The sequence below is a fragment of the Pelecanus crispus genome, chromosome 1, assembly GCF_030463565.1.
Source record: "Pelecanus crispus isolate bPelCri1 chromosome 1, bPelCri1.pri, whole genome shotgun sequence".
NCBI lineage: Eukaryota > Metazoa > Chordata > Aves > Pelecaniformes > Pelecanidae > Pelecanus > Pelecanus crispus.
In genome coordinates, this window is record NC_134643.1 from 107,345,130 (window position 1) to 107,369,775 (window position 24,646).

At 44.5% G+C, this 24,646-nt stretch overlaps 2 protein-coding genes across 9 annotated transcripts in view; one reads left to right on the forward strand and one right to left on the reverse strand.

The window, feature by feature from the left end:
- The window catches only part of CD247 (CD247 molecule), a 56,139-nt gene extending 50,418 nt beyond the window's left edge, over nt 1–5,721 (forward strand). The window contains exons 5-8 of one of the 2 annotated variants that reach the window (XM_075705846.1): nt 74–109; nt 1,091–1,147; nt 3,093–3,134; nt 4,582–5,721. In XM_075705846.1, coding sequence (XP_075561961.1) covers nt 74–109; nt 1,091–1,147; nt 3,093–3,134; nt 4,582–4,647 — 201 coding nt within the window. In that variant the 3' untranslated portion in view covers nt 4,648–5,721. The remainder of the gene's footprint in view (nt 1–73; nt 110–1,090; nt 1,148–3,092; nt 3,135–4,581) is intronic. The other variant, XM_075705842.1, reaches the window with a different exon arrangement.
- Nucleotides 5,722–14,169: 8,448 nt separating this feature from the next.
- POU2F1 (POU class 2 homeobox 1) overlaps nt 14,170–24,646 on the reverse strand; it is a 113,463-nt gene continuing 102,986 nt past the window's right edge. For 5 of the 7 annotated variants that reach the window (XM_075713416.1, XM_075713401.1, XM_075713385.1 and 2 more), the window contains 4 exons: nt 23,737–23,842; nt 22,947–23,292; nt 21,964–22,052; nt 20,187–20,755 (listed from right to left, as the gene is read on the reverse strand). In XM_075713416.1, the coding sequence (XP_075569531.1) occupies nt 20,445–20,755; nt 21,964–22,052; nt 22,947–23,292; nt 23,737–23,842 (852 nt within the window). In that variant the 3' untranslated portion in view covers nt 20,187–20,444. Of the gene's footprint in view, nt 14,450–19,891; nt 20,756–21,963; nt 22,053–22,946; nt 23,293–23,736; nt 23,843–24,646 lie in introns of those variants that run through there. The other 2 variants (XM_075713415.1, XM_075713411.1) reach the window with 2 other exon arrangements.

Consider the following 24,646-nt stretch of genomic DNA (forward strand, 5'->3'; position numbering starts at 1 on the left):
ACAGGCACATACGAGGTGGTGGGGGGATGCTGGTAGTGCAACACGTGGGCAACTTTGTTCTTTTGTTTTACAGCAGAGAAGAAAGAACCCTCAGGACACCGTCTACACTGTGAGTAGAGAGAGCTGGAGGGAGAGGAGAGGGAGGGATGGCTGGAAATAGGAGGTTCTATTTGATAGGAAACTTTTTTTTCCCCTACCCAATTTCAGCTTTGGTTCAAACTTAGCAGCTGCTTTCAAAGACTTCACTTCTACCCCCACTTTTTTGCTAGAAAATTTCTGCTCCCTTCTCCGTGATAGGAGAAAAACATTGGCAGATGAGGAGAAGAATTTGGATCAAGATACCTGCTGATCCCTTTATGTTAGCCTTTAGTGACTAACCAGCCTTCGTCCCATGTGACTGGTGCTGCAGTATTTTATGTGCTGCTTCTCCAGCCTCTCTGCTCTCTGACAGAGGCCAAGCGCCAGTGCATCTAAGAGCGGCTGCTTAGGGCTAAATCTGCTGGGCTGTGCGCCAAAAGGGGAGACAGATGAATGCTAAAGCTCATGTCTTTCTGTGTGTTCAGTGCTTGCTGAGAAATGAGCTTGTTTCCAAGACTGTTCTTCATCATTGAATGAGATGCTCTGACCACAGCTTGTCGTAAGCATTTGGGAACTGCTTCCCCAGATGGAGGAAGGAAGAACTCCTCTTTCTTAACCTTCACCCTGCAGTGTTAGGCTTCCCTTTTCCCTGGGCCTGAGCTGCATGTTTGTGCTTGTCTCCTGAACAAATGCTGCTTCAAGTTTTTCTTTGGAGAGCTTTGGTTGTAGTATCTGGCGCCAGGCTAGATAAATGACTTGGTTGAGGGTAGAGTTATATTCATTTAAGTGTTTGGAGATGAGGTGGTATTGATATGCTAAGCAGATTTGATCATGTATAGCATCTACTTAAAGGCACATTGGTCAAGTCCCACCACTATCCCTTCTTCTCTGGAATATATTGAAGCTTTGAAGGCAAGGCAGCCCCAGAAGCACAGCCTTGGAGTGCAGTCACCCAGGGGCTGGCTTGGCTTTTCTAGTAACACGCTGACTCTTTCCCCCTCTCTGCTTGCAGTCACTGCAGAAGGACAAGATGGGCGAGGCATACAGTGAAATCGGAATGAAGGGAGAGGTGAGTCCTGCTTTCCTTCCTGGTGAAAGCCTGGGATGAAAAATTCTTCATTGCCACGCCCTTAGAGAGCAGTAGCCCCGGCTGCACCTAGTTGCCTTGCACAAGGAAGTCCCCGTGTTACCTATTTCCTGCAGCAACCAGTGTGTTTGGTGCAGCGGTAAGAAAGACATGTAGCTATAGCGTTACAGTAGCCCTAAACCAAAGTGGAGATCAGACCGTAAGCTTTGTCCCATCGGTATTAGAAACACAGCCCATACACCAGCAGTGTCCCTGGGTGGATTGAATAATGGCAAGGGGAAATATTTCAACTTTTGGACAGAAAAAATTCTGATGGCTGCCCCAGCCATGAGATGGGTGAGGAACAGTTGAAGGAAATGTCTAGTTTCAAGCACTGCGATGTCTGTGGCCCAGCAACTCACGTTAGTTGAACATGTTCCTCCAGAGCAATTCCAAGCTGGAGGTTCACCGGTTCCCCTCTATGGGCTGTTGACGCTGGTCTGCTCTACAGGCACAAGCAAGCATTTGCAAGCTCCTCCTTGTGCCTGTCTTCAGACAAGTAATGGGGGAAGCATTCTCCCTCCCCCTACCTCCACTCTCAAATTTTTAAGAAGGAACAGATCAGTTATGTCTAAAGCTAGCAGCAAACGCATAGTTTTAGCTCTGTGCACAAACTGCTGGGGGCAGGAAGCTTGTGTTGGAAGAAAAAAAAAAAAAAAAAAACAAACCAAAACCAAACCAAAACCATCTGGGGACACTGTTTATGGCAAACCGAAAAATTGCTGTGACCTACACAGGTTCTTTTATATCAAAGTGTCTTAAATATAACCTTTCATTTCCCTCTGAAAAGTGAGAAGGTGGGCATTTCAAAACGAAGTTTAGTGCTGAGAAATGCTGAAGCAACACCGACATTTAATCCCCTCCCCTTTTTTATTATTCTAACGCCCATCTGCTACATTCAAGCTCAGTTTACAAGCTATGAGTATATGAAGTCCTTGCCATGGTTTTATGCCTGTTTCTATTACTGGGGACCCCAAACCCCTTGCCTCATTCTAGCGATATGATCGTTTAACAGACTGCTGCGATTTTAATTGTGGCAGGCACTACTCTCTACCACGTTTGTGAAATGTTTGTGATACGGTCGGTGCTCTGCTGCCGCGGGGCAGGTATGACCGGCCGTGGGTGCGAGGTGCCAGCCTGCACCCCGGGCGCTGCAAGCGCTGCTGTCCCTGGGTCTCACCTGGAAATGTTGCGCTCTCGTGCACAACTCGGCTGCTTTCTCTGGCAGCTCCCCATGCCCCTGGGAACGCAGCAGCAAGCGGATTCAGGCAGAAGGTTTTTCTTTCTACCTGACCGGTCTGAGCGACCTTGTTTGTATGCTCTACTTGTACCATGACAGCCCCAGTACCTATTTTACTGAATCCTGCGTGACTTGGTGCTCAGACAGCCTTGTCTGCTGTTCCTTTGAACACCTAGACAGCTCACCAAGCGTCTGCGGGAGAATTTCCTTCCATGTCTGTCCAATAGAGGGCAGAGTCCCCCGGGCACCAGCTGATAACGCAGTAACCTAAAAAAATACAGCCCCATTTCTTCCAGGTGTGCCTGCAGCACATAAAACAATCGGTGTCTATGGGAACGTTGCCAAATCTCTATACATACAGTAAGTCAAAGAAATAGCAGCATTATAACAGTATGACAGGAAAATATGTCAGCAACCCAAAACAATTTCCTTTTTAGTTCCAATCCTCGCTATTTTCTCCTGCTACAGCCCTTGCAGTGTGTCTGGGCCGGTCCAGACTTAGCAGGCGCCTTCAATCCTGTGCAGAGGGCATCCAGGCCAAGCGCAGCTGCTGACCCTCAGTACAGGGTGGGGGAAGTCAGGGGTTTCTTTCCTTTTGCGTAACAGGAAAACCACCCATTGATCTATGCCTCTCTTTCTTTCTCAAAGCAGCAGAGGCGGCGAGGCAAAGGGAACGAAGGTGTCTACCAGGTAGGCAACACATCCAGCGCTTGCTCCCCTCATCTGTCCTCATGGCTTAATTGTAGCCCCTAGTTACACATCTCACCACACTGTTAGCGATGCATGACGAAGCAGAGCTTTCAAAGCACTTTTCTGCGGATAGTTGCTCAGATTCAGGGCAAAGACCACCCTGCTGGTACTGTAATAAAGCGGCCGCGTGTTCTAAATACAACTGGCAGGAACACTTGTTTAGCTGCTCTGGTGGGAACCCTTTCTGCAGTCCTACACCTTGGAGAACCGCCTTTTGACTGCGGCCGATGACGCGTGCAGTTCTGTCTCCGAACTGTTTATTGCTTAGATGGAAACCTTCAGATTGCCGAACAGCTGTTGTAACTCAAAGCAGCCGCGGTTCAGCCCATCTCGCTACAGCGAACAGAGCACAAGCTGGTCAGCACCTCCAGTCCCTCGGTGTACCGGGGGGGTTCAGTGTTGCAAGGGGTCCATCAATAAGGCCTGATTTGGGCCGCCATGCGTAATTGTTCCAACATGCATTTTACTTTCTGTAGAAGCCTGTACATTGTCACTGACATCTCAAAATGACAAAAATAAGATACGCATTAAGAAGTTCTGCTGCCGCAGCACACACCACAGCATTTTCCTGTGAGGTGGCTTATTTGTAGCTAATTGTACCTGTCTTCAAAACCGGCTCTACTGATAGTCACAGAGTAGCTGATAAGCAGCACTATCTTATCGGTGTACTCATTATGCCACGAAATATTCACAGCAGAGTGAAGGGTAGCTAGAAGTTTTAAAAGCAGGCACCATGTGTCTTACTAAAGCCTCACTCTCGGAAGCCCCAGTTACCTCGGCTCTGGCAGCCCCCCGGGGTGCCCTGCGACCCTGCCACACGTGCTGCTGCCCCGCTCTTGGAGTTGCAGGTAACTCCCACCTGACAGCTGACTTACCCCCACCAGAGCAGGCTGTGTCGCAGGAAGGGGCATGAGGGGATGCTTCCTGGGGTTCGCAGCCACCTGAAGCCCCGCTGCCAACTTACCCGGAGTTGCAGCTGACTTCCCTTCCAAACTACAGAGGAGAAGTCCAGAGAACAAAGCTCATGATGTGACGTCTATCCATTTGCTTAGCAAAGTTCACTCTAGCGCCAGTTAGCTCTTAGTAGTCAAAAATACACAAATAAAATGTACTCTGACGCTCTGCAGAACCAGTTAGGATGGGTTGCTGCAGTCATACGTTCATAACGGTTATTCAGGATGCATCTTGCCTTCAGGTAAGTGACAGCTATTGAAACCATACAAAGACTAAGGACACACTCATGAGTAAAAACCTCTGTAGGGAAAAAAAAAAAAAAAAAAAAAAATTAGAATTATGCTACTGAGCCCCTGCCATCCTGTTCCTGACCAGCCAGCTAGGGAGAACTAAGCACTCACAGTGGTAGCTCACCTGTTTTTCTCTTTTTCAGGGCCTCAGTTCAGCAACCAAGGACACTTACGATGCTCTCCAAATGCAGCCTTTGCCCCCCCGCTAAGTGGGAGGCATCAAGGAGATGGGCAGGGGTGAGAGATGCCCACCTGCTTTGGGGAGGAGAGGAGGGAAAGCCTTTTTCATCCAAAACAAGCACTGGGTATTTTCTCAGTGCAACAACCTCCTTTGGTTGGTGCACAGGGGGAATACGTCTGGACTTGGCCAGTCCCTTCCCTCTTGAATCATGTAACTGCAAGCTTTAGCTGTTAAAATGTACATATCTGTAAAATTGTTTCCAATAATAGTGGTTATTAGGCCAATTTTTGTAAGACTCATGTTGTGGGACCAGACCAGACCTACTAACACACTGTTTCCCTAGTTTGTTCTTGCCTTCCAGGGGTATCAAGACATGCAATTATGGTTTTGTTGCATTTAAAGAATTTGTAAAGATAGGGCTGTAGTTATCTCCTGTAGTATTTATCTTTAGACTATTTGACACAGGCCAGCTAAACTTTTTGCTTTAAATTTACCTTTTAAAAACTGCTTCAGTGGGGGATGACTTTTTTTTTTTTTCATTAAATGTAAAAAGTGATGTGATGTTACTGTAGTGAAGGACAGAGGCTAAATGCCAGCTTTTCAGCATGAAGAAAATGAGCGCTAAGCTCCAACAAAAGATCAAGTAATGGCATTGCCATTCATCCAGCACCTGGAGCTAAACAAGAGCTGGTAACCTGCGAACAGACTTCTCAGAAAGCGGAAGATACACATTACAATGAAAATAAGGAGACTGGATAAAGAGAGTAATACTGGAAAAGCCAGGAGAACTCACCCTGGAGAATCCCATTTGGCTGAAGGGTTCGGCTGAAACTTCTGCCCCTCACATTAGCAACATCTACAACTGTCACTGCAGAACAGGCTCCCCTTTGTAAGAGATGGTATGGTAATTCGAATGTCAGAAACACCAAAACTAGCGCTTCTGGGCAACAGAAACTGTACAAAAGCCAATGTAAATGCAGTTTCCAAACCAGTCTGTCACCAGGTTACCTTTAAAAGATGATGCAGGTATCATTCCAAAGAGATACTCATTCAGTAATGATGTAATGCATTTTTGATGAATCAATAAAGTTAGTGTCAAAGACCTGTGTGTGCATGTGCGCAGTGAACAGCTGTCGCGATGGGCGATTTAGAACACTTAAGGAATCACCGACAAAGGTATTGGCAAAAGTGGTTTTAATATGATGATGTAAAAGTGTGTGTCTTGTGTCTTAACAAAGTTCAATGGCAAGGTTCACTCTGTTACTCCATGGAAGACACATACAACAGGAGATTGAGTTACTCTCATGCTAGAATGATTTGCAGGGAGACCGGGGAGGCAAAAGGGTAAGTAGGACCCTCCCGCTGAGTCACAAGGTTCAGCACAGACCCCCTCGCTTTCCAAACTCCCGATGGAGCTTAGGTGCAGCTAGGTCCAGTCTTAGTCTTCGACTTGGACAACGGTTTACGTCTAAGGGCTTGTACGTGCAAAGTTTATGTAATGTTTCATTAGCATCGATTCAGCATGCAATCGAAGTTACCAAGACAAAAATCAAAATTACCATCCTAGAAGATTATGCGCAGTATTGGTCGCTTACCAAAGACCTGCTGTTGGTAAGAGGTCTCTCTGCCTCGAGGCACACCCTTGAGGGGTGTCCCAGCTCAAGGGGGGATCACCACCACGGAGCCCCACTGCCTGGCAGGGAGAGCGCAAAGAAGGGCTCACTTAGGCTCTTGCTCTCGTATTTATGGGATAAAGTGGTTGGCTCGTAGTCAAATTACATGTGATAGGAAAGGTATGCACGAGATTCCTTGTACCCACAATTTTGTTCCTTGGTGAGCGAGCCTTGGAAAAGCCACCCGCTATTGCGGTGTCAATCGCACAATCAGTGTTCCAAGCTTGTACGCACCGATGCTCACGGTGCCGCTCTGCTCCTTTGTGGGTTTTCAGAGACCAGATTGAAACCAGAGGAGTTCATGGCCTGGCTCTGGCTCAGGCCTTTACCTCTTCCGGAGCCTGCACCACACCACCGCCGGTCTGGGTCAAGGGGTTGAGCGCATCCATCACAACAGCTGTGGGAATGGTACAAGCTCATGAGCGGACACAGTCAGGCCGGCTGCACCAATGTGCACCCAGCAGCGTAATTTCCTAGGCAACCTGAGGAGGATGGTATTCCAACAGGAGTTTCTAAACACATCCTGGGAGGTGGGGGGGGTGGGCTGTTGGAAAAATGCAGTAAGCCCAAGTATAAACGGGATGCTCGCCTCCTGCTGCATCCTCAGTTTTGCCACTGACTTACAAGACGGTGCAGCAAAGCCTGTAAGCACCTCAGCAAAGACAAGAACAGCCCAGCAAAATAAAGGGTATTTTAACTCGTGTCAGGAGCTGACCGGTTCCTTCCGCTGGTCCCGACAGAGGGAGCAGCGCTAAAGCAGGACTGTGGGAACAAGAGGTGCCTCTGTGGGCACTGCCCAGATGAGGTTATGTGCTTGTTTCTTAAAGGACTGGCTTAGCAGCAGCAAACCAGGCTGAAATTGCTGCTACGTAAATTACAAGGCTGTGCCTAACTTCTCAAGCAGTAAAACTATATCTGCACTAGGTGCTTGTAGCTTTTGAAGAATAGTTCAAAGATACTAAATTAGTGAAAAAAAAAAAAGTAAACTGAGACATCCCATGCATGGCAGTGAATGTTTCTTGCACAGAATTCCCTAGATCCCTTACTGTTCTTCTGCAATGACAAGAAAAGTCTGAGAGAACTGGGTGATACCTCAAACAGCTGAGCTGAAAACTACAGTGAAGTCGCTACCGCAAAGCACTCTTGTTCTTGACGCAAGAACCAAGAGTACTGAAAATACTTTAAAAAAAAAAAAAAAAAAGATAACCATATTTGCAAGATGTAGAAGTCAAAAGTTTTGGCAGTCATAAAATACCACCCACTGAACAACGGGGAAGAAATTCTTAGGAAAAAATATCACCTTTATGCTCTTTATATATAAATGGATCTTGATTTCAAAAAGCACCCAACGCTTGTTTCGGGGACACTCACCGTAGGTGTGAGCTGAGTCTTCTCTTTGCCTTCAGGAAGCAACTGAAGCTGTTCTTTCTTTTCGGAGAGGAGTTGATAATACAGAAGTAGAACAAAAGCTTCAAGCGAAGTGCAAAAAAACCTGGGCTCACCTCCATTTTGACAAGACAAAGAGCATGAAAGGACAAGCTCCTGGCCCGGTTTGATGCAGCAGGGGGAAGGGGAACTAGCCTTCCCCTGACACATTTAAAAAACTACAAACAAGTGCATACATGTTAAAACACTTGGAAAATGGTTTAATGATGTTTACAACAGAAATGAACTGTACAATTACAGTAAGTTTAATATATATAAAAAATTACAGCAGACAAATGCATCTACACAAAATCTACCTTTCCATTCTGATTTACTGTAATCTACACAATCTCTCAATGCCTACAGCTATCTGTAGGCAACCACTGGGAAAATAATAATAATAATAATAATTAATAATAATAATAATAATAAAGGACATCTTTAAAGAGACAGCATTTCGCCTTCCTCCTCACCCCTAGTGTGATCAGCAAGGTTTTGAAATGTGTGGGACTCTCACATTTCAGTCTCAAGAAAAGCTTGGGTTGCGTTTGGGTACGGGTACTCCCATATGGCCCTCGATTTCAAGTGTTCTGCTGACCTGAAGCGTACAGATGCGGCATACGAGGAAGGGCAAGAGGAAAAAGCCTCCCAGCCAGTGTAAGCAGGCAGTTGCACACAGTAGTGAAACCATTAAGACTGAAAATGTCTCTTATTTAGAAACGAAGCAAAAAGGGACTGCCCAGACGCTACAGACATTCACAAATCATCGTCTCTTTGAAAACTATTGCCAGATTCAGAAGAAGGGGCTTGTTTTTCAACTCCCGATCCTTCGTACACGGGGTTAGCTTTCAAACTGATGTGTTAAATCTCTTTTTAAACCAAAAGTTGAGCTACTTCCTCTTTGGCCCACCCCTTGAAAACAGTGAAAACCCCTTTACGCTGAGAAAGAACCTCAGGTCAATGGGGAAAAAAAAAGAACATGCTGTCTCTTTAAAAAGAAAGAAAGAATCCCAGTCGGGAGCGGCCATCAGTGAAAATGCGATCCAAATTGGCGGTCTGGTGGAAATTCCTCATGGAATATTATGTACAGTTTAAAAACCCTTAGTCGTCTTTTTTTTTTTATTTATGAACACCTAGGCAGTGAAAACTGTTATGTTAATACATACATAGACACACCCAAAACATACAAAAATACTATTATTTCAAACTACTAAGAATAGGACAAGTTCAGTTATCTCCATGCTATGACTTTAAGAGCATTACACTGAAACAAACAAGAATTTAAACGACAATTTTTTAATATCCCAGAAATATACCAAAATATACATCTAAGCTTTGGAATTACTGAGGTTAGACTAATGCAAGTGCTGGGTAATCGTACTTAATACACAAGTCTAAGGTTCTGCAGGAAAGAAATTATCTTTGGTATCTGCATCAGGCTAATAATATTAACATTTGGATTTTGCTTTGGGATAGAGCTTGTATGACCCTAGAACCAAACACCCCCCAATCAACTGAGATTAAAAAGATCCATGTAAAAAGTTCCTCCATTTGCAATCCCCCCCCCAAAAGTTAAAAAGTCACAGGCATCTACCTAGCATAAAAGGTTGAGAAATACAATGCATAGTTGCACAGTGGTGCTGCAAAAATAAAAGAGATCTAGAAAAAAGGAACTAGAGGAGAAATGAAAAGCTGCTTCTTCTTCTTCTTCTTCCAGGGATTTCTCACAACAGGACAGCCTCTTCCAAGCAGTGACGGGGGGAGGGGGGAAGCTCGGAAGTGCACCTCAGCGTGTATTAATCAACATCACCCAGCCCCCAGAGGAGGGTTAAAGCACCCAGCAGAGCAGCCAATCCTGCACCCAAGTCTTCAGCTCCTCAACCCACCTGCAAAGCCCCGGCCGCCCCCTCCCAGCGCCTGCGCCCCGCACGTCGCCCCGGGGCGGCGAGTGTCCTCCTGGGGCCTTTTGGAGGCTGGCCCGGGGCAGAGCCCCCTCGCCTGGGGCAGCCCCCGGGGCCGGGGCCCGGGCTGGCCCCCCCAGGCTGGCAGCTGGCGGAGACCCTCGCCCGGCCAGGCCGGCCTCACAGGTGGGCTTGGTGCTGAAGACGCCCTTTGTCTTTGGTTTGTTTGTTTGTTTTGAGTTTATACAATCATTAGGAAATCTTTGGTTTTGGCTGGAAATTTTAAAAGAACAAAACAAAACAAAGAAACCGCCCCCTCCCGACTTATAGCAGCCACCGTGACCTGACAAAGCTTCTCTTTCCCATGGGGGTAGGGGAACTACATTCAAATAAAGATGGACCGGGTTAAGGATGCAGCTTCTGGCCAGGCTGGGGAGCGGGGGAGGGATACAGGATTGTCAAATAATAAAGAAGAAAATTAAATATTTGGAGATTTCTTTCTTTTTTTTTTCTTTTTTTTTTTTTTGGTCATGTTCAAAAGTGAGTAGCGTGTACGCAGCACTGGGCTGAGGGTGCCTCCGGCCCCTGGAGTTCAGCGCAGCCCCGGGGCGGCTGCCCCGGGTGGGGAAAGGCAGCGCGGGCGGCCCTCTTCCGCAGAGAGTGGGGGGGGGGGGGGGGGTAGGGGGGGGCGGGTGGATATTCACAGACTAATCAAGAGGACCCCTTGTAACCAAAGGAAATAAGATAAGATTGCAATTTGCCCTCACTTTGCAGTAGCTTTTAAGCAGCGACATTCAGAGGCGTTAGGGGGTCACTCCCCAGGTTGCAGGTCACGGGGCGCTATAGGCCAGAGTTCAGTGTTAATCAAAGGAGGGAGGGCAGACTTGGCAACTCTGTAGGGTTTGGAGAAAGTTAAAGCAAGTTACTCAGTTACGAGTTAGAAATGAGGTATACGACAGCTCCTGTACCTGTGGCGGATAAACACCCCACACCTACTCACACCTAGCCTTAGATACTACCAGAGAGGAAGGAAATGGAACAACGGCACTGGCGGGGACGAAGAAGCTACTGCCCGGGCCCTTCCTGCAGACCGCGGGCACGCGAGGCGCCCCATGGGGACCAGCGCTGCTCCAGACCTCGTCAAACCGCCCGCGGGCAGCTCGGCAGCGATCCCTTCCCTTCTCCCCCGTCTCGCAGGGAGGCCCTGTCCAGCTCCCCCGGTGCTCGCGGGGAGCGGCGCTGATCTCCAAGTCTTTCGCACTGCGTTTTCCCCTCGGACTCGCTCGGGTGCAGGGAGCACCAGGGTCACAGAGGCCGACACATGGAGAGTGAATGGGGGAAGAACTAAAGGTTTTGTCTCAACTGCCTTGTTCTCAGGACACTGTCACGGGTGCTCTGGTTCCTAAATTGCTTCTCAAGGGGGTTGTGCGATCTCCACGACTCGCCCCTCGGCACGCCGTTTCCAATGTCTTAGGATTCCTTCTGTTTATTCATTTCCAATTTCTAGAGCGCCGCAACATGCCAGCTTCGCCCACACACAACGTTATGACATTCAGGGAATAGGGCTTAAGTAGCTGCTGCTACGAAATTCAGCAAAGGCAGTATGAATCCTGAAGTGGGGCCTACAATGGATGAGAGAATTTTGGGAGGAAAGGGGAAGCTAACTTGATAAATTAAGTATCTTACAGTTTTATGTAAAGCTCTGCCGGAGAATATTCACCAGCAGACCGACACAGTTTTAAGACAGATCAGCATTTTGGTCTGAGCTACTTGACAATGTCCTGTTTGGTAGAGAGATGAAGTAAGGCAGAGGGGGTATGTTCCAGTTCTGGGGCTGAGCCTCAGCAGCACTAAGGAATGCCAAAGGGTATCATCTTCCCTCGCCTCCCACAAGCTGTTTCATTTCCTTCCTCAGATTTGTTTTCCTTAAAGCACACCTTGTTTTCCATGTCTTTTGTTCCAAGTGCTCTTTTCTTTGAGAAGTCATTTCTTCAATATCCCTATTACCTATCTATAAATCTAACTAGCTCTTTGAAAAGTCACACAATATTAATACCACTTTTACATAATGTCAGAACAACAATTCTATTAGTAAAGCTTTCAGTGAAGTTCTGCAACCCGATTGGTGTCCGGAGGAAGAGTAGCTGGACAACCCACCTCTCCCCCTTCCTCCCTCCCTTTCTTCACAAGAGCTCACCAAGTTCACTGATAAAACAACTCAGCCCCATAGCACGATACATGAACATGTACAAGGCTACTTTGGGGAGCAAAGAAAGGAGTCTTCGAGGCCCCTCCCTGAAGAGAAAGACCATACGCAAAAGCTGTTGAACAGACTCTGACCTTGGACTACACTGCTTCCACATTCGAAGGAAAGAAACAGTTTTCCCTGACTGTATCCCAACTGTATCAAGCCTAAGACCTGCAGCGCTGGGCAAGCCCCACACCCTGTTTGTCTTCACGGAGCCAAAGCGGCTCCGTGCAGCAAAGGTGGGAGTACCCGCAAGAGATGAGGTCCTTACAGAAAGGGACACTGACCCAAAGCTCAAAACAACCCCACCCAGCTTTTCCTCTTACCCGCTCTGAGAACAGCGGAGCTGACAGCTTATCAGTGCCTTTGGTTCCCTACGAGGCCACTGGGAATACTCCCACCCCAGTGGAGTCGAGCTCCTTTAGAAACCCACCTCTCTCGAGCACCGCACACAGCCAGGCGCACACACGCACTTGCACACACACCCACGCACGCCCCCCCCTCTTCCCCCACTCCGTCGGCCTTGAAGGGAAATGAGAAGGGAGCCTTGGGGTCCCGATGGAGGGGGCTGCGACGCCCTCCCAAGGCAGTAACCACTCGCTCTTCTGCTACTCCCACCGCAACACCAAGACATATGCCAGGAGAACGACCCACTCCCTCGCCAACAACCCCTCAAAGCTCCTCTCCCACGACTGTCTCACAGTATTTCCACCCTTTCAGGCATACCAGCCAGGTGTGAGGAGTAGGTTAGCTTTCACTTCTCAGTTTGGTTTTTCCTTTCATAGTTTTTGGTCTAGACAGGATTAGCATTGCTATTAGAAAAGGAAGTGTTTAAAAAGTTTTCCACCTATTATCAAGCACTACAAGCCCTACATTCAGTAACAAGACAAGGGGGATAAAAGGAACCTGTTTCACTTTTGCTCTCCCAGATAGATTAAGATGCGACAACCATTCTTCTCCCTCCCTGAAGTTCAAACACAACGGACCCAGTTCGGCTCTGGAGCAACTCAACTAACCGAAATGGATTTACACCGCCTAGGTTGAGTCTAACCCAGTACAGCCGTCTTCTTTCCCCCGAGCCTCCCGGATACGCGTTACCTCATCTTTAGATCCCAGCAAAGGGCAAGGAGAGGCCAAGACGGAGGGAAGTGTGCGCACACTCGAAAGGACCCTGAACAGCAACCCAATCAGTAACCTGCATGCCACCACGTGCTGTGCTGCAGATCAGACCACAGATAAACCAACCAAACAACAATCCCAAACCCAGGAGCGACAAAATGTTTCCTTTGGCAAGACAGATACAAGGAAAAAAATTCATGAGCAAACATTTTCCTTCTAACACAGTCAACCCCCTTCTCTGCCCCCAACATCCACCCGCCCCCACCCGACCCTATAAAGTTGTAACCTATAAACAGGATCTCAAATACATACAGCATAATCATGTTTATCAATCATAATAAACATCAGTTCAACTAAACTCTACAGCTAGAATTATCTCCACTATTTATAAAGTTTGCTTTTCTCTTCTGATTTTTTCAGTTTAAAACCAGTTCTGCGACAATGCTAAGCTATGCTGAGGTATTTTATGAAGGTGCCAGAAGCCAGCTGCTACCCACAAGTATTGTTCTCAGAGCTGTATGGTGCTACCTTTCGCTGAGGGAAGACAGGGGAAGGAACAAGGAGGGAGAGGGGAGGAAGGAGGGAGGAAGGGGGCCCAGATTATTCCAGTTATGGACGGTTCTTAGCAGGGTATCACAGATGGAGCCAAAGCAGCCCCAAGACAAAGCCCAGTAGTTGCTTTGGTTTTAGGAATTTGGCCAGAAAAGAAGTACCTGGTATGTTCTACATCCTGAACCTACTTGCCTACTCAACTAAAAGGTGTCTTTTCCCTTCTCCCACAGAGAAATTATTTGTAGTTCCAGTGCAAGCTTCCTAACACCCTTCTAACAGCATCCCATGGGGGTAAAAGCTCAGAGCATGTACCCACTAAGAGTGTCCTGGGAGAAGTGGCAGACAGATGCAATGAAGATAGATAAGCCGAAGAAAGATCAAGTTCTTTTTCAGGCGTTACTGTGTGTGTTTGTTTGTGAAGATATGCAAGTACAGGAATTGCCTCCTTCCATCGTCCCCAAAGCACTGAAACTACTTGCGCTGACATACAGGGAACCAGGTACCATTCAGATCATGGAGCAAAAGATATGAACATTTTAAGAAATTGCAAACCATGAGTCAATAACTTTATGACCAAGCTTCCTCTGTCAAAAATCTTTCAAGTATTTTAGGGATCTCCCTGCTGGAAAGAAGAGAAAGACTCCCGGGCAGCAACAGGAGTGAGATTTAATGACTGAAAAGAGCAGAACCTCTGCAAGGTATGTATTTTGAATTCTGTATTGCTATAGTATTTTGGAAAGGGAGGGAGAAGTAAAAAGAGGTATTAGTTGCAAAAATATAAAGGAATTTGAGTTGGCTGTGTGAGGACTGACAACCATAAACCCAGTGGGGGGCAGCGGGTTAGCTTACTCCTTTGGCAACACTCCACCGTAGGCAACAGTCAGGTGTACATCCAACAGGTGTACCCAGGCCCTGTGGACAAACATCATTTAACCATTTTAGGAACAGGAATAGTGACTTTTAATAAAGTTAACATGGCAAGAAATTGATCTACATTTTAAACTTCTGGTTAAAACCAAGTATTGTTGAAAGTTTGGACCAGATGCACCATTTCATCTGTCCCAAAACACTGTAATGACCATGAGAAGCTACTTGTCTCTCTACGATGATTTTGCAAAGTAAATTTTTATCTAAGAAAATAGCAATTGATATTTAAGGTAAAACAGATGTTGCTTTGGTTTAGCATCTGTAGTATGGTTCCAGCTGTAACAGCTGTTCTGCTTCATTTATAACAAAGAAAGAGGGAATTTCTGGTTTAAAGAATGTTGCTCTGCAGGAATGTGCACAGAGCTAAGGCAGTAACACTGCTGTCTCCTTCAGTAACTCAGCTGCAGAAATGTATGATGAGCCAAAGCACACCGCAAGGCTTACAGAGGTGACATTTAAACATCAGAACGAACCAAAACATTAGGTTATAGTTCCAAGAGAAGTAAAAAAAATAAAAGACATTTTCTATAATGCAGTCGTTGCAATGGATGCACACAGAGAATTTTCTCTAACATATTTTGGTAACATCCATTCTCTTCCTGCCCCCTGAGTGAAACTGTTTTTTCCTATGCTTTTTTTTTTTTTTAAAAAAAAGTAATTAATCATCCTAAAAGATTTTGGCAAGATACTAAAAGATCAGAAGTACAAAATTTTTGTCTACATTTAATGCTCACTGTAAAGTATGTAAAATTAAAATAAGGGGTAAAAGTAGAGGCAGTGGACTGCTCTTGCTCAAATGAAAAGCTATCATACTATGAGAGAACATTTGTTCTCGTGTGTTAAGATCAGCAGATAGCTTCTTCACTCAGTGTTGGCATCTCCCTGATTAACCTAAAAGGTGCAACAAATCACAAGCTGTAATTCCAAATGCATCTATACTGTTTTCACTGAAAATCCCGTTGTCAGCCTGTTCATTTAAAGATAAAATTCAAACTTGAAGCTTCTGATGTCCTAAAAGGTCTATAATACAAGCAATCAGAATATGTGTCTTCCTCTTAACGTTCTGGCATTTTAGTTTTCTCTTACAAGATAACCTCACTAGGACTCAAAAAAAATTAGTGAGCAACAGCAGCAGCACATTCCTACATGAAGATCCAACTAACTTTCAAATTGTTCTCCATGCTGGTTCAGCCAAGCACAGGTTTCCCACTCATGGTAAGTGACTTTTTCAATCCAATTTAACTTGCATTTCGACAACTATTTATTGAAGCAGAGGATCTTAAGAAGTAGCGGAACAATGATGTGTCATGACAAGTTACCCAAAGAAAAACAAAAAACTGAACACTAGCCTATGGGCTGGGTGGGGGTGGGGGGGAGCGGAATCTCTTAAAAATCAGGTACTTGTGCAGGTAACAAGCATGGTATGTCCCCAAAGATTTTTTTGAGTGCATGCACATACACGCCATCTCAGAGCAACATGATAAAATGTACTTAGACTAACACATACTGCACACTAACTCAAAAACAAAATAAATCCTCTTAAGGAGATTTAAATAGACAGATGTGTCTCCTGTAAGCAGCCATATCTGTATGTAGTTTCTATGAGCTGTTCATGAATCATTCTACAATGACTACAGAGACTGTGTTCTGAGGAAATCAAGTGTGCTAAAGCCAAACTGGAATACATTTTCCTAACATCAGAAAAAATTTCATCACCAGCCTACACCACCTCATCCTGAAGCCATTTTCTAAATTGTTCTTCTAGACTTTTGGGGCATATCTGTATTTGTGTCTCTGTAAATCTCTTGCTTTTTGAGCTAACTGTCCTTGGCTATAATGAGAGAGTTTTTCACCTTCTCTTTTACTGCATTATGTCCTTTGGCATGCTTGCAACGATGAAAAGCAACCCACACATCTTTAAATACAGAAACATGGAGCTCTCAAAAAGAGATGCTATTATGCTTTCCTCACACACTATGAAATTCCTTCTGGCTGACAAACCAATACAGGAGCAAATGTACCAGCACACAGCTAGAAGACTGTCTAGAAATGAAAATTTGCACAGAAAGTCTTCCCCTAAAAAGCACAGTGAGGATTTAAGACTGTGAGCGTAGAACAGAAAATCATGTCTGTTCAACGTAGGAACCCACTGATACTGGAATCAGAGATGTATCTTTGTGTCACTGGAGGAAAAAATCAAATTTGTCTGCTAAAGAAATGTCCTGGGTCTGCCAGCAAGTTTGTGACAATGCATGTCCCAGTGTCGACTGGGACCATAATTCTCAAGTTTCAACGCTCATGAACTCAGACCATCGTACTTACTAGGTCTGTATACAATTGTTAGTGTCTCTTTTCAGATGCATCAATTTCTGCTGTTGGCATGACTATGATTTAAAAAAGAAAATTCTGCTAAATTCTAGTACATGATCTCTTATTCCATTCATGCTCTGAAGGAGCATATGCACTCTAACTAGGCAGGTGTACACCCGCTGCCAGTCTGATTTCCATCTTTCCCCTGAACACCGGAGGTAGCCAGCATCCATGAGACAAAACACCGCTAGGCATGAAAAGCAGACTCCAGGAGCGACTGTCAGTCACTGGAATGTTTTAGGACAATGAATCAGGGCACACTGGTGTTGGATGCCATGGGATATGTGCTGTTCGGGTATTATGTCAGCTTCTGCAAGCAGAACCAAGCCCTTTCTGGATATGAGGCTACTCTGAGTTTCCAGTTTCTCTCAGAAAAAGAGTTGCTAAGAAATTCCCTGGAATCTGGGCCCCAGAGAGGGTGATGGGGTAGAGAGGAGGAGGGTAAGGGGGTATAAGGTGCTCACACCAAAGCCATGTGACCAATGCAAAGGTAGTCAGGAAAAAAAGCAGATTTTTATAATAAATAAACCATCCAAGCTGCATTAGTGTTCCAGATATGTACTCAACAAGACCCTCTCCCAACCACAAACCAGCAAGAATGGGACATGAAAACTCATTCAGACAGCTAATGGCACAGTCTCTTTGAACTGTGGAGAGAGGATTTTACGCTGATTTAAGGCCCACCTTTCTTTGTGTTTCCTAGATATATGCAAGGACCATGCCCCCCCACCCCACCACAAAACTCTTAGGTAGTAGAGGATACATCGGAGAAAAGACCGGTAGTATCCTCCCTTTAACAAAAAAGGCTTCTTGATAAATCGTATTTTTGCACAGGCGTGAAAGTAAGCAGGAACTTTCAGAGTCAGGAACGAACGTTATAGCTGCAGTTTTTCCCATCCTCTTACTTCACTGAACACAAGTCCCAGGGACCTGCATTCCTTTGGTAGAAATTGTAGTCTGTGCTATGGCCTCTAGACCAACATAGTGGGTACCAGTATCTCTTCTTCCACTTCTTCCCTACCTCCCTGAAGCTCACCCAGCTATACCTTTTACTGCTCTGAAGCTATTCCTGTGGGCCATTTCCATTTCTGCAGTATTATTCATAGCCCTAAAAGTCTCCTGCACTGCCTGAAGTCATAGAGACACATCAAAAATACGTAGATTTATCCATACTGGTGGGATGAGGGTGGGACCTGTTGGATCAACAATCCCCTGACATTGCCATTCTATTTACACATCAAACAAAAGAAAACAAATTAAAATCAAGTTAAGAGTCTGCCCCAAGGATAACACAAATTACCAACCAAAAAAAAAAAAAAAAAAGATTAAAAACAAGCAGCAACTTTTATATAAAATTAATAAAAAACAAAAGACAAATGAAAAAGAAATTGTCAGTAGCATCTATCGCCTCTCTGCATCTGAACTGCACTTATACAAACTAGTCCATTAGTACAGCAGCTTGCTAGAAATTGACTTTGGTTCAAGCTTAGTTTTAAAAAAATAAAACATAAAAAAATCAAAAACACATTAGAAACGGTGGACGGACATTTGTTAGTTTCCCTGCTTGCAGTTCACTAGTTTTGAAGGTTTAGGGATAATTGGTTTAAATACTCAGTAAAACAGGAAGGTGGAGAGTTAGAGATGAACAGAGCAAAAACATGACGGTGGGGGAAGAGATAAGGGGTTCTGCCACTTGAGTGCAAACGCAAATCCCACATGCTCAGGTCACAAACCAAAGCATATGTAGAGCTTAAAGTTGCTGCCTTCTGGATCTTGGATGAGAAGCTCCAGGATCCCCCTGAATCGTCAACAAAATGAACATAGCTGCATCAGCTCATTATTTTAGGACACTCCGGTGACAAAAGAAAAGGGGTGGGGGGGAAAGGGACTCTTCTAATACCCTCGCTAGCTAAAAGTAATTTAGTTTTATACACATGGCAGAAACCTTTAAATCCATCAGGAACGGAAAGTTCAAAGTGAACTGCATTGCAGTGATCCAGTCTTCTCTTTTCAAAAATATTGTTTTTGGTTCAGATACTAGATCGTATATTTAAGAATATACTGATCTAACTTCTCTACAGTTCATTACTCTTCCTCATCCACGTAAATATCCTTTGCTACATGGATCAGAATCAACCTTGAAAAGATCATTACAGTGGCAGGCAAGCCCTGATGCTCTGGTTAGAGATGCTTATTGCCGTTTTTACATAGCTAGCAGCATCACAGCTCAGAGACTACACGAGATCACCCAGGTATGTGCAAAGCCCCAAGAGTCAGCTCTATTGTGTTGGCATAAACGATGGCAACTTCTGCTCTCATACTGTTGGCTTCTGTGTTTTGCAGTCAGAAGCACTTTTTTACTAGAAAGTTCTTCTAAATACAATGTTGGAAGCATCAGAATTAACGGAAAAGGTATATTGCTATGAATAGGGAGAATCTGACCTTTTGAAATCCTGTACCAATTCACCTGGCCGAAATCTAGGACTGTAAATGCTGCTTTACATACTGCCAATTAGTTTGGGTAACTTGACATTTTAAAAATATTTGTGTGTGCTCTTAACAGCAAAATGAAATCAACAGAACAGAAGAGCCATCGGTATGTCACACAATCTAGACTCAGGAGGTCAAATCCCACTCTCTGCAGTAAAAAGGAACCATGCACACAAAGCTAAGAGCAGAATTTGGCCATTTTGTCTAAATAATTGAAAGAAGGGGAACTGCAGTTCAGAACTAATTCCTACCTTTGCTTAAAAAGCATAGACCAGCCTGGAAGTTTGCACACAATGATCTCTACTGCTACACTGAGCTTCCTGCGCAAATGATGAACATAAATTCTTCTGACCCCTACAAGTAACCATTAGACAAATTCAAGGATGAGGAAACTGTTCAGAACGTTCCCAGAAGATCAGGACAGGAAGTCTATTTGTGCTCCACTCTTCCTTCTCCACCCTCCCGCCCTCCCCCCATGGTGTGGGAGCTCGCTGAAAATAATCCAGGAGCAAAAGACAAACGCGTCCAAACTATATATATAAAAATAATAATAATAATAATAATAATCATAATAATAGAGATACACCAGTAATACAGGCCTGCCTAAATTGTACCAGTTAAGAAAGGAACCCCCAACATGTTTGATACGATTATAAACACCTTGTATGACATAATGGCCTGTACAACAGACCTATAAAATGATAATTAAAAAAGAAAGATATTTAGACCAAAAAGAAACAGGAAATCCCCTTCCTATGTTTGAGTTGATAACCCACCTTAACTTGTCATTGTGACTGCTGGAAATGATAAGTAGTCCTTTCACTTTTTTTGTGTTTTTTTTGTTTTTTTGTTTTTTGTTTTTTTTACATTTTTGGTTAGAAAGTTCTCCGATCCATGAAGCGATCCTGAAAAGACAGTGTTTATTATAAAATTAGGCAAATGTCTGTCCCAGCTTTAAATCCTTCCTGTTTTGCTTTTGTTTTTTATACTTTTCCTTCTCTCCCTTGTCCCCAGCAACACGGCGAGAGGATGCCCATCACATTTTCAGTTTATAAACCCCGCTGGCAGCCAATCCCACCGCACAGTGAAACAGGCTGCTGGCAGCACAGCTCAGCCCGGCTCACTGTGCCTTGGAGGCAGTAGTGGTGGTGGACGTGGCCCCGCTCGCAGAGGCCACCGTGAGGAGAGAGTTCTGGATGGACTCGGCTGAGGTGGAGGTGGCATGAAGGCTGGCGACTGGTCCAGAGGCCCCTGCGGAGGCTGCAGCTGCAGAGACCAAGCTAACCGGGTTGCTGGTGAGCAGAGAAAGGTTCTGAGGGTTCAGGAACAGAGGGGCAGTTACGATGTTAGGAGTACCTCCAGCATTGGCAAACACCAAGTTTCCAGTTGCATCCAGTGATGTTATTGGAAGAGAGCCACCAGATGCAAGAGCTAAAGAAGGGAAAATTGAGCAGGGAGGAGATAACATTAGCAGTAAGCAAAAATAAAAAGTGTGCCTAAAAGCAACTGGTCTCTGCATTTTCCTTTCTCTGATACGTGTGCTCTCTACACCACTAACGACAGTCATCTCATCATAGGTTGTTTTTTAAAAAACCCAACTCTTAATAAAGAGTGGACAAGACCTTGCAGATACAAAAACATCTCTGTCGTCTGCTCCGAAACTAATTCCATCGTGCCTTTCTTCAGATCTTTAAGTACACTACTGGTCTGAAACAATGTTTCCTGCCACAGAAAACCTGTACATTCAGGCAACCTGTACTGGAAAGGGTTGAGATGAGCACTCACGTGAAATGACAGCTATCATAAGATCAAGAAGGTCATGTAACCTTGAGCGTAACATTTTAAATGTTGACATACAACCACTGTTACAACTTACTCTCACTGGTCTACAGGGTTCAGTCTGCCTTAGATTATGATCTCCCAAATTTATCTGTGACATTTTACAAAATGGTTCGTTCTTGTACCCTGAAAACAAGATTTGTTAAGCTAGTTTAGCGGATACTTGAATACATAGGTTAGCTAGCTCTTTAGGCACTTGCACGATCTAGTTTTTACAGATTACACACTATGAACTGAGAACAACTCTTGCTAAAGTCAGTGGAAACTTCTGGCTGCATGGCACTTCCAAAATAAATATTTACTCCTCTGAATAAAGATTTATGGATTTAAAGATCTACATAAGGACTTTAGGAGGTAGGTGGTTTGTTGTGGGTTCGTTTTAAATACATGTGAGGACAAGAATTCAGGATCAAGTATTGCTCAGAACTGCCCTCCTAACAGACCTCAGGACAGTGCAACTCTGTTCAAGCTTATGCTAGAAGAGCTATAAAAAGGAAATCTCTAACCTGCTGGAGATACCTGCCAATGGGGGGAGGATAACAAAATCAATTCCAGATCACATTCAATATCTTAAATGCCTCCTGTAAATCTCTTACAAGGTCACACACAGTTCTAATCCCCTTTCTGAAGTTGTACCTGCTCTTATCTCTGTGATACACAAAATGTATTTTGTGCATTTAAATTTTGTAAAACCTTTACTCCTATAACATTTATGTCCAGTGTTCTTTTTTGGCAGAGAAAAATAAAGCCCATAAACTCAAGTTGTATGACAGAGATGCATTAAAAAGAATACTACTGACCTTGAATAGTTGCCAGTGTACTGTTGCTCATCAAGGCCGGGCTGAGAGCACCACCTAATGTCCCTGGATTGAGACTGAGTAAGGCACCTCTGCAGGAATCAAGATCATGGAAGAAGAAACAAAGGGAAGGAGTGTTACTTTTAAGAAAAACGTTGTCACTGCCCAGAAGTACACAATCACATTTAAAAAAAAAAGCGGGGGGGGGGGGGGGGGGGGAGGGGGACGGGGGACGACGGGACACGGGACGGGGGGGACACACAACACGACAACAGGACACCAGAGATTAAGGGCTAATTTTAGTTTATTTTAGATTTTCCTTCATGATGCCTTGAGTAGACGTTGCCTTTCAGCTGAGTGGTTAGCGACATGCCTGAAGTACAGGCACTGTAAATACATGACCTGTACTGATTGTTGCTTTAAAATATTCTTGTAAAGTATTTTGGGGAAACTGCTACTCATTAGAGAGCTATCATCATCCCCCAAATTCAGATAAGAAAGATGTAAATCAAGAGAAATCAAAGAAACAAAGAGTCATCTCTCAGAGCAACGTTTTTAAAACTAAAACGTCAACAATACATCATCACGCATCTTTTACAGCTTCTTGCTCACGATGGAGAAATGAATACAGTGGTGTGAAGTGGGTCTAGGCTAGCTCTCCATTCTACAAGTAGTAGAACAGACTCTATGATTCACTGCTAAGTTGCAGCTCTTAAGTCAAGCTCTGCAGCAGGATGGATGACTTATCAGAACATTGCTGCAACACAGTTTTTTCATCTGTAAAATGAAAACATTTGTGTACATTGATGGGAATGACCAATTGCCCTCTATAAGTAAACCTTCAGAATTTGAGATAAATGACACTAGAATCACAAAGTTAGCTACCAGAAAATAGCAATACATAAAAGCCCATACAATTCAACCCAAACATTCTCCTTCCCTCTTCTGTCACCTCATCTAAAAGGGTGTGAAAAATTCATCCTTACCCAGCTGCAAACTGTGAGGATGCCATCAAGCCTGGGTTTAGTCCTGCTGCAGCAGCCATGGCAGCAAGACTTGCATTTGCAGGCAACTGTGCAGCTCCTTGTAAGGCGGCTGCTGCCGCTGTTTGCAACCCTGATGCCGTTACCATCACCTGGCTGGTCCCAAGAGGGGAGGACAAGGGAGTGGAGGTTGTCTGTGTTGTGCTGGTCTCACTGGCACTGGATGCCTCTGAGGTGGAGGCTGAGGCAGAAGGGGAAGGACTCAGGGAGGGTGATGTCACTGCTGAAGAAGCTGGAGGTGCTGTTGAAATCACTGTTGCCGTGTTGTTGGAGGTGGTTTCTGTTGTGCCTAGAAGATTGATTCTGGTCAGATCGGTACAAAACACAGATATGACTGAACAGAAACCACTACCCACCTGAACTGAACTGCACATCCAACTGAAAAGGAGACAAACACACATTTCTGTAGGACCAAGAAGCACCAAGAGTCTAAATGAGAAACTCAGACTATAATGAAATGACATTTCCAAGAGGAGGCTGAGGAGCTCTAGAATCTAGAAGCTAGCAAAGGAATATAACATATTTCATTCCAGATCACCTGTGATTTTATCCCCAGAAGAGTCAACTGAATGGTCATAAAGACTGACGCTTCCTAGTGGAGTAATGACAAGAATGGGACAATAACAAGAATGTCCTGGGATACCAGTGTGACCAATACTGAATGACCTTTTGAAGAGCTTAAAAGGGGAAAATGGTATAGGTTAACGTCGGGGCAAGGGAAATCAGCCCTTACCTGTGACTGACAGACTAGTTACAGCAGGACTGGTCAGAGGGAGCACAGGATTGACAGTCAGGGTTGTAGCTGCACTGCTAGTCACAAGGCTTGGCGTGGTTGCCACCTGGAGGTCAAAAAGAGAATACAACTGCTCAACTGTTAAAATGACAAAAACAGTTACCTACAGACTTGGATTTCTTTCTTCCCATCCTCATCTGAGGAAGTTATCAGGGAAAACATCGCATATAAACTAACTTTTTTGTAATTCCATTACTTTATCATTCAGTGAACCAACCATAGTACCTGCTCTAATTACGAGCAATATTTCTATTCTTAATCATTGAGTATTTGAAGGGCGATACATCCATTGCATCCATAATGTCTCAGGACTGCAAGTTAGCCCTCCCTCTCTGCCTCCCTCCAAAGACAGCACCTTGTTTTAATAGTCACTCTTACAGAAAGAGTTACAAAATATAGTATTTCTGCATTTTTTTTCTTGTTTGAACATCTTTTCAGATCCAAATCTCTTTCTCTGATAAAATTATTTAAATGCCCCAGCATTACCGAAGGTATTTAGGGTAATGCGTTCACAGGGATAAAAAGAACAGCATTTCACTTTTACTCAAATTAACTATAAGCTCTACTTTGATAAGCTTCCTTGTGCCAGAGGAAGGATTGCTGAATTTTAAAACATTCAAATGGCATTAGCTAATTTTACTTGTGGACAGCTTATTACAAGAAAGCTACAATAAACTGAAGACATTACAGATAAAAAACACCAAAGATTTAAGGCTGGAAGAACTAGCTTATGAGCAAAAATGAAACGTAAGGAGAGAAAGGACTTTTTATGGACAAGAAATGGTGTCCAACAGTATAATACTTGAAGGCTGTTATACATCAATGAGAGAAAAGAATCCTTTAGAATTGC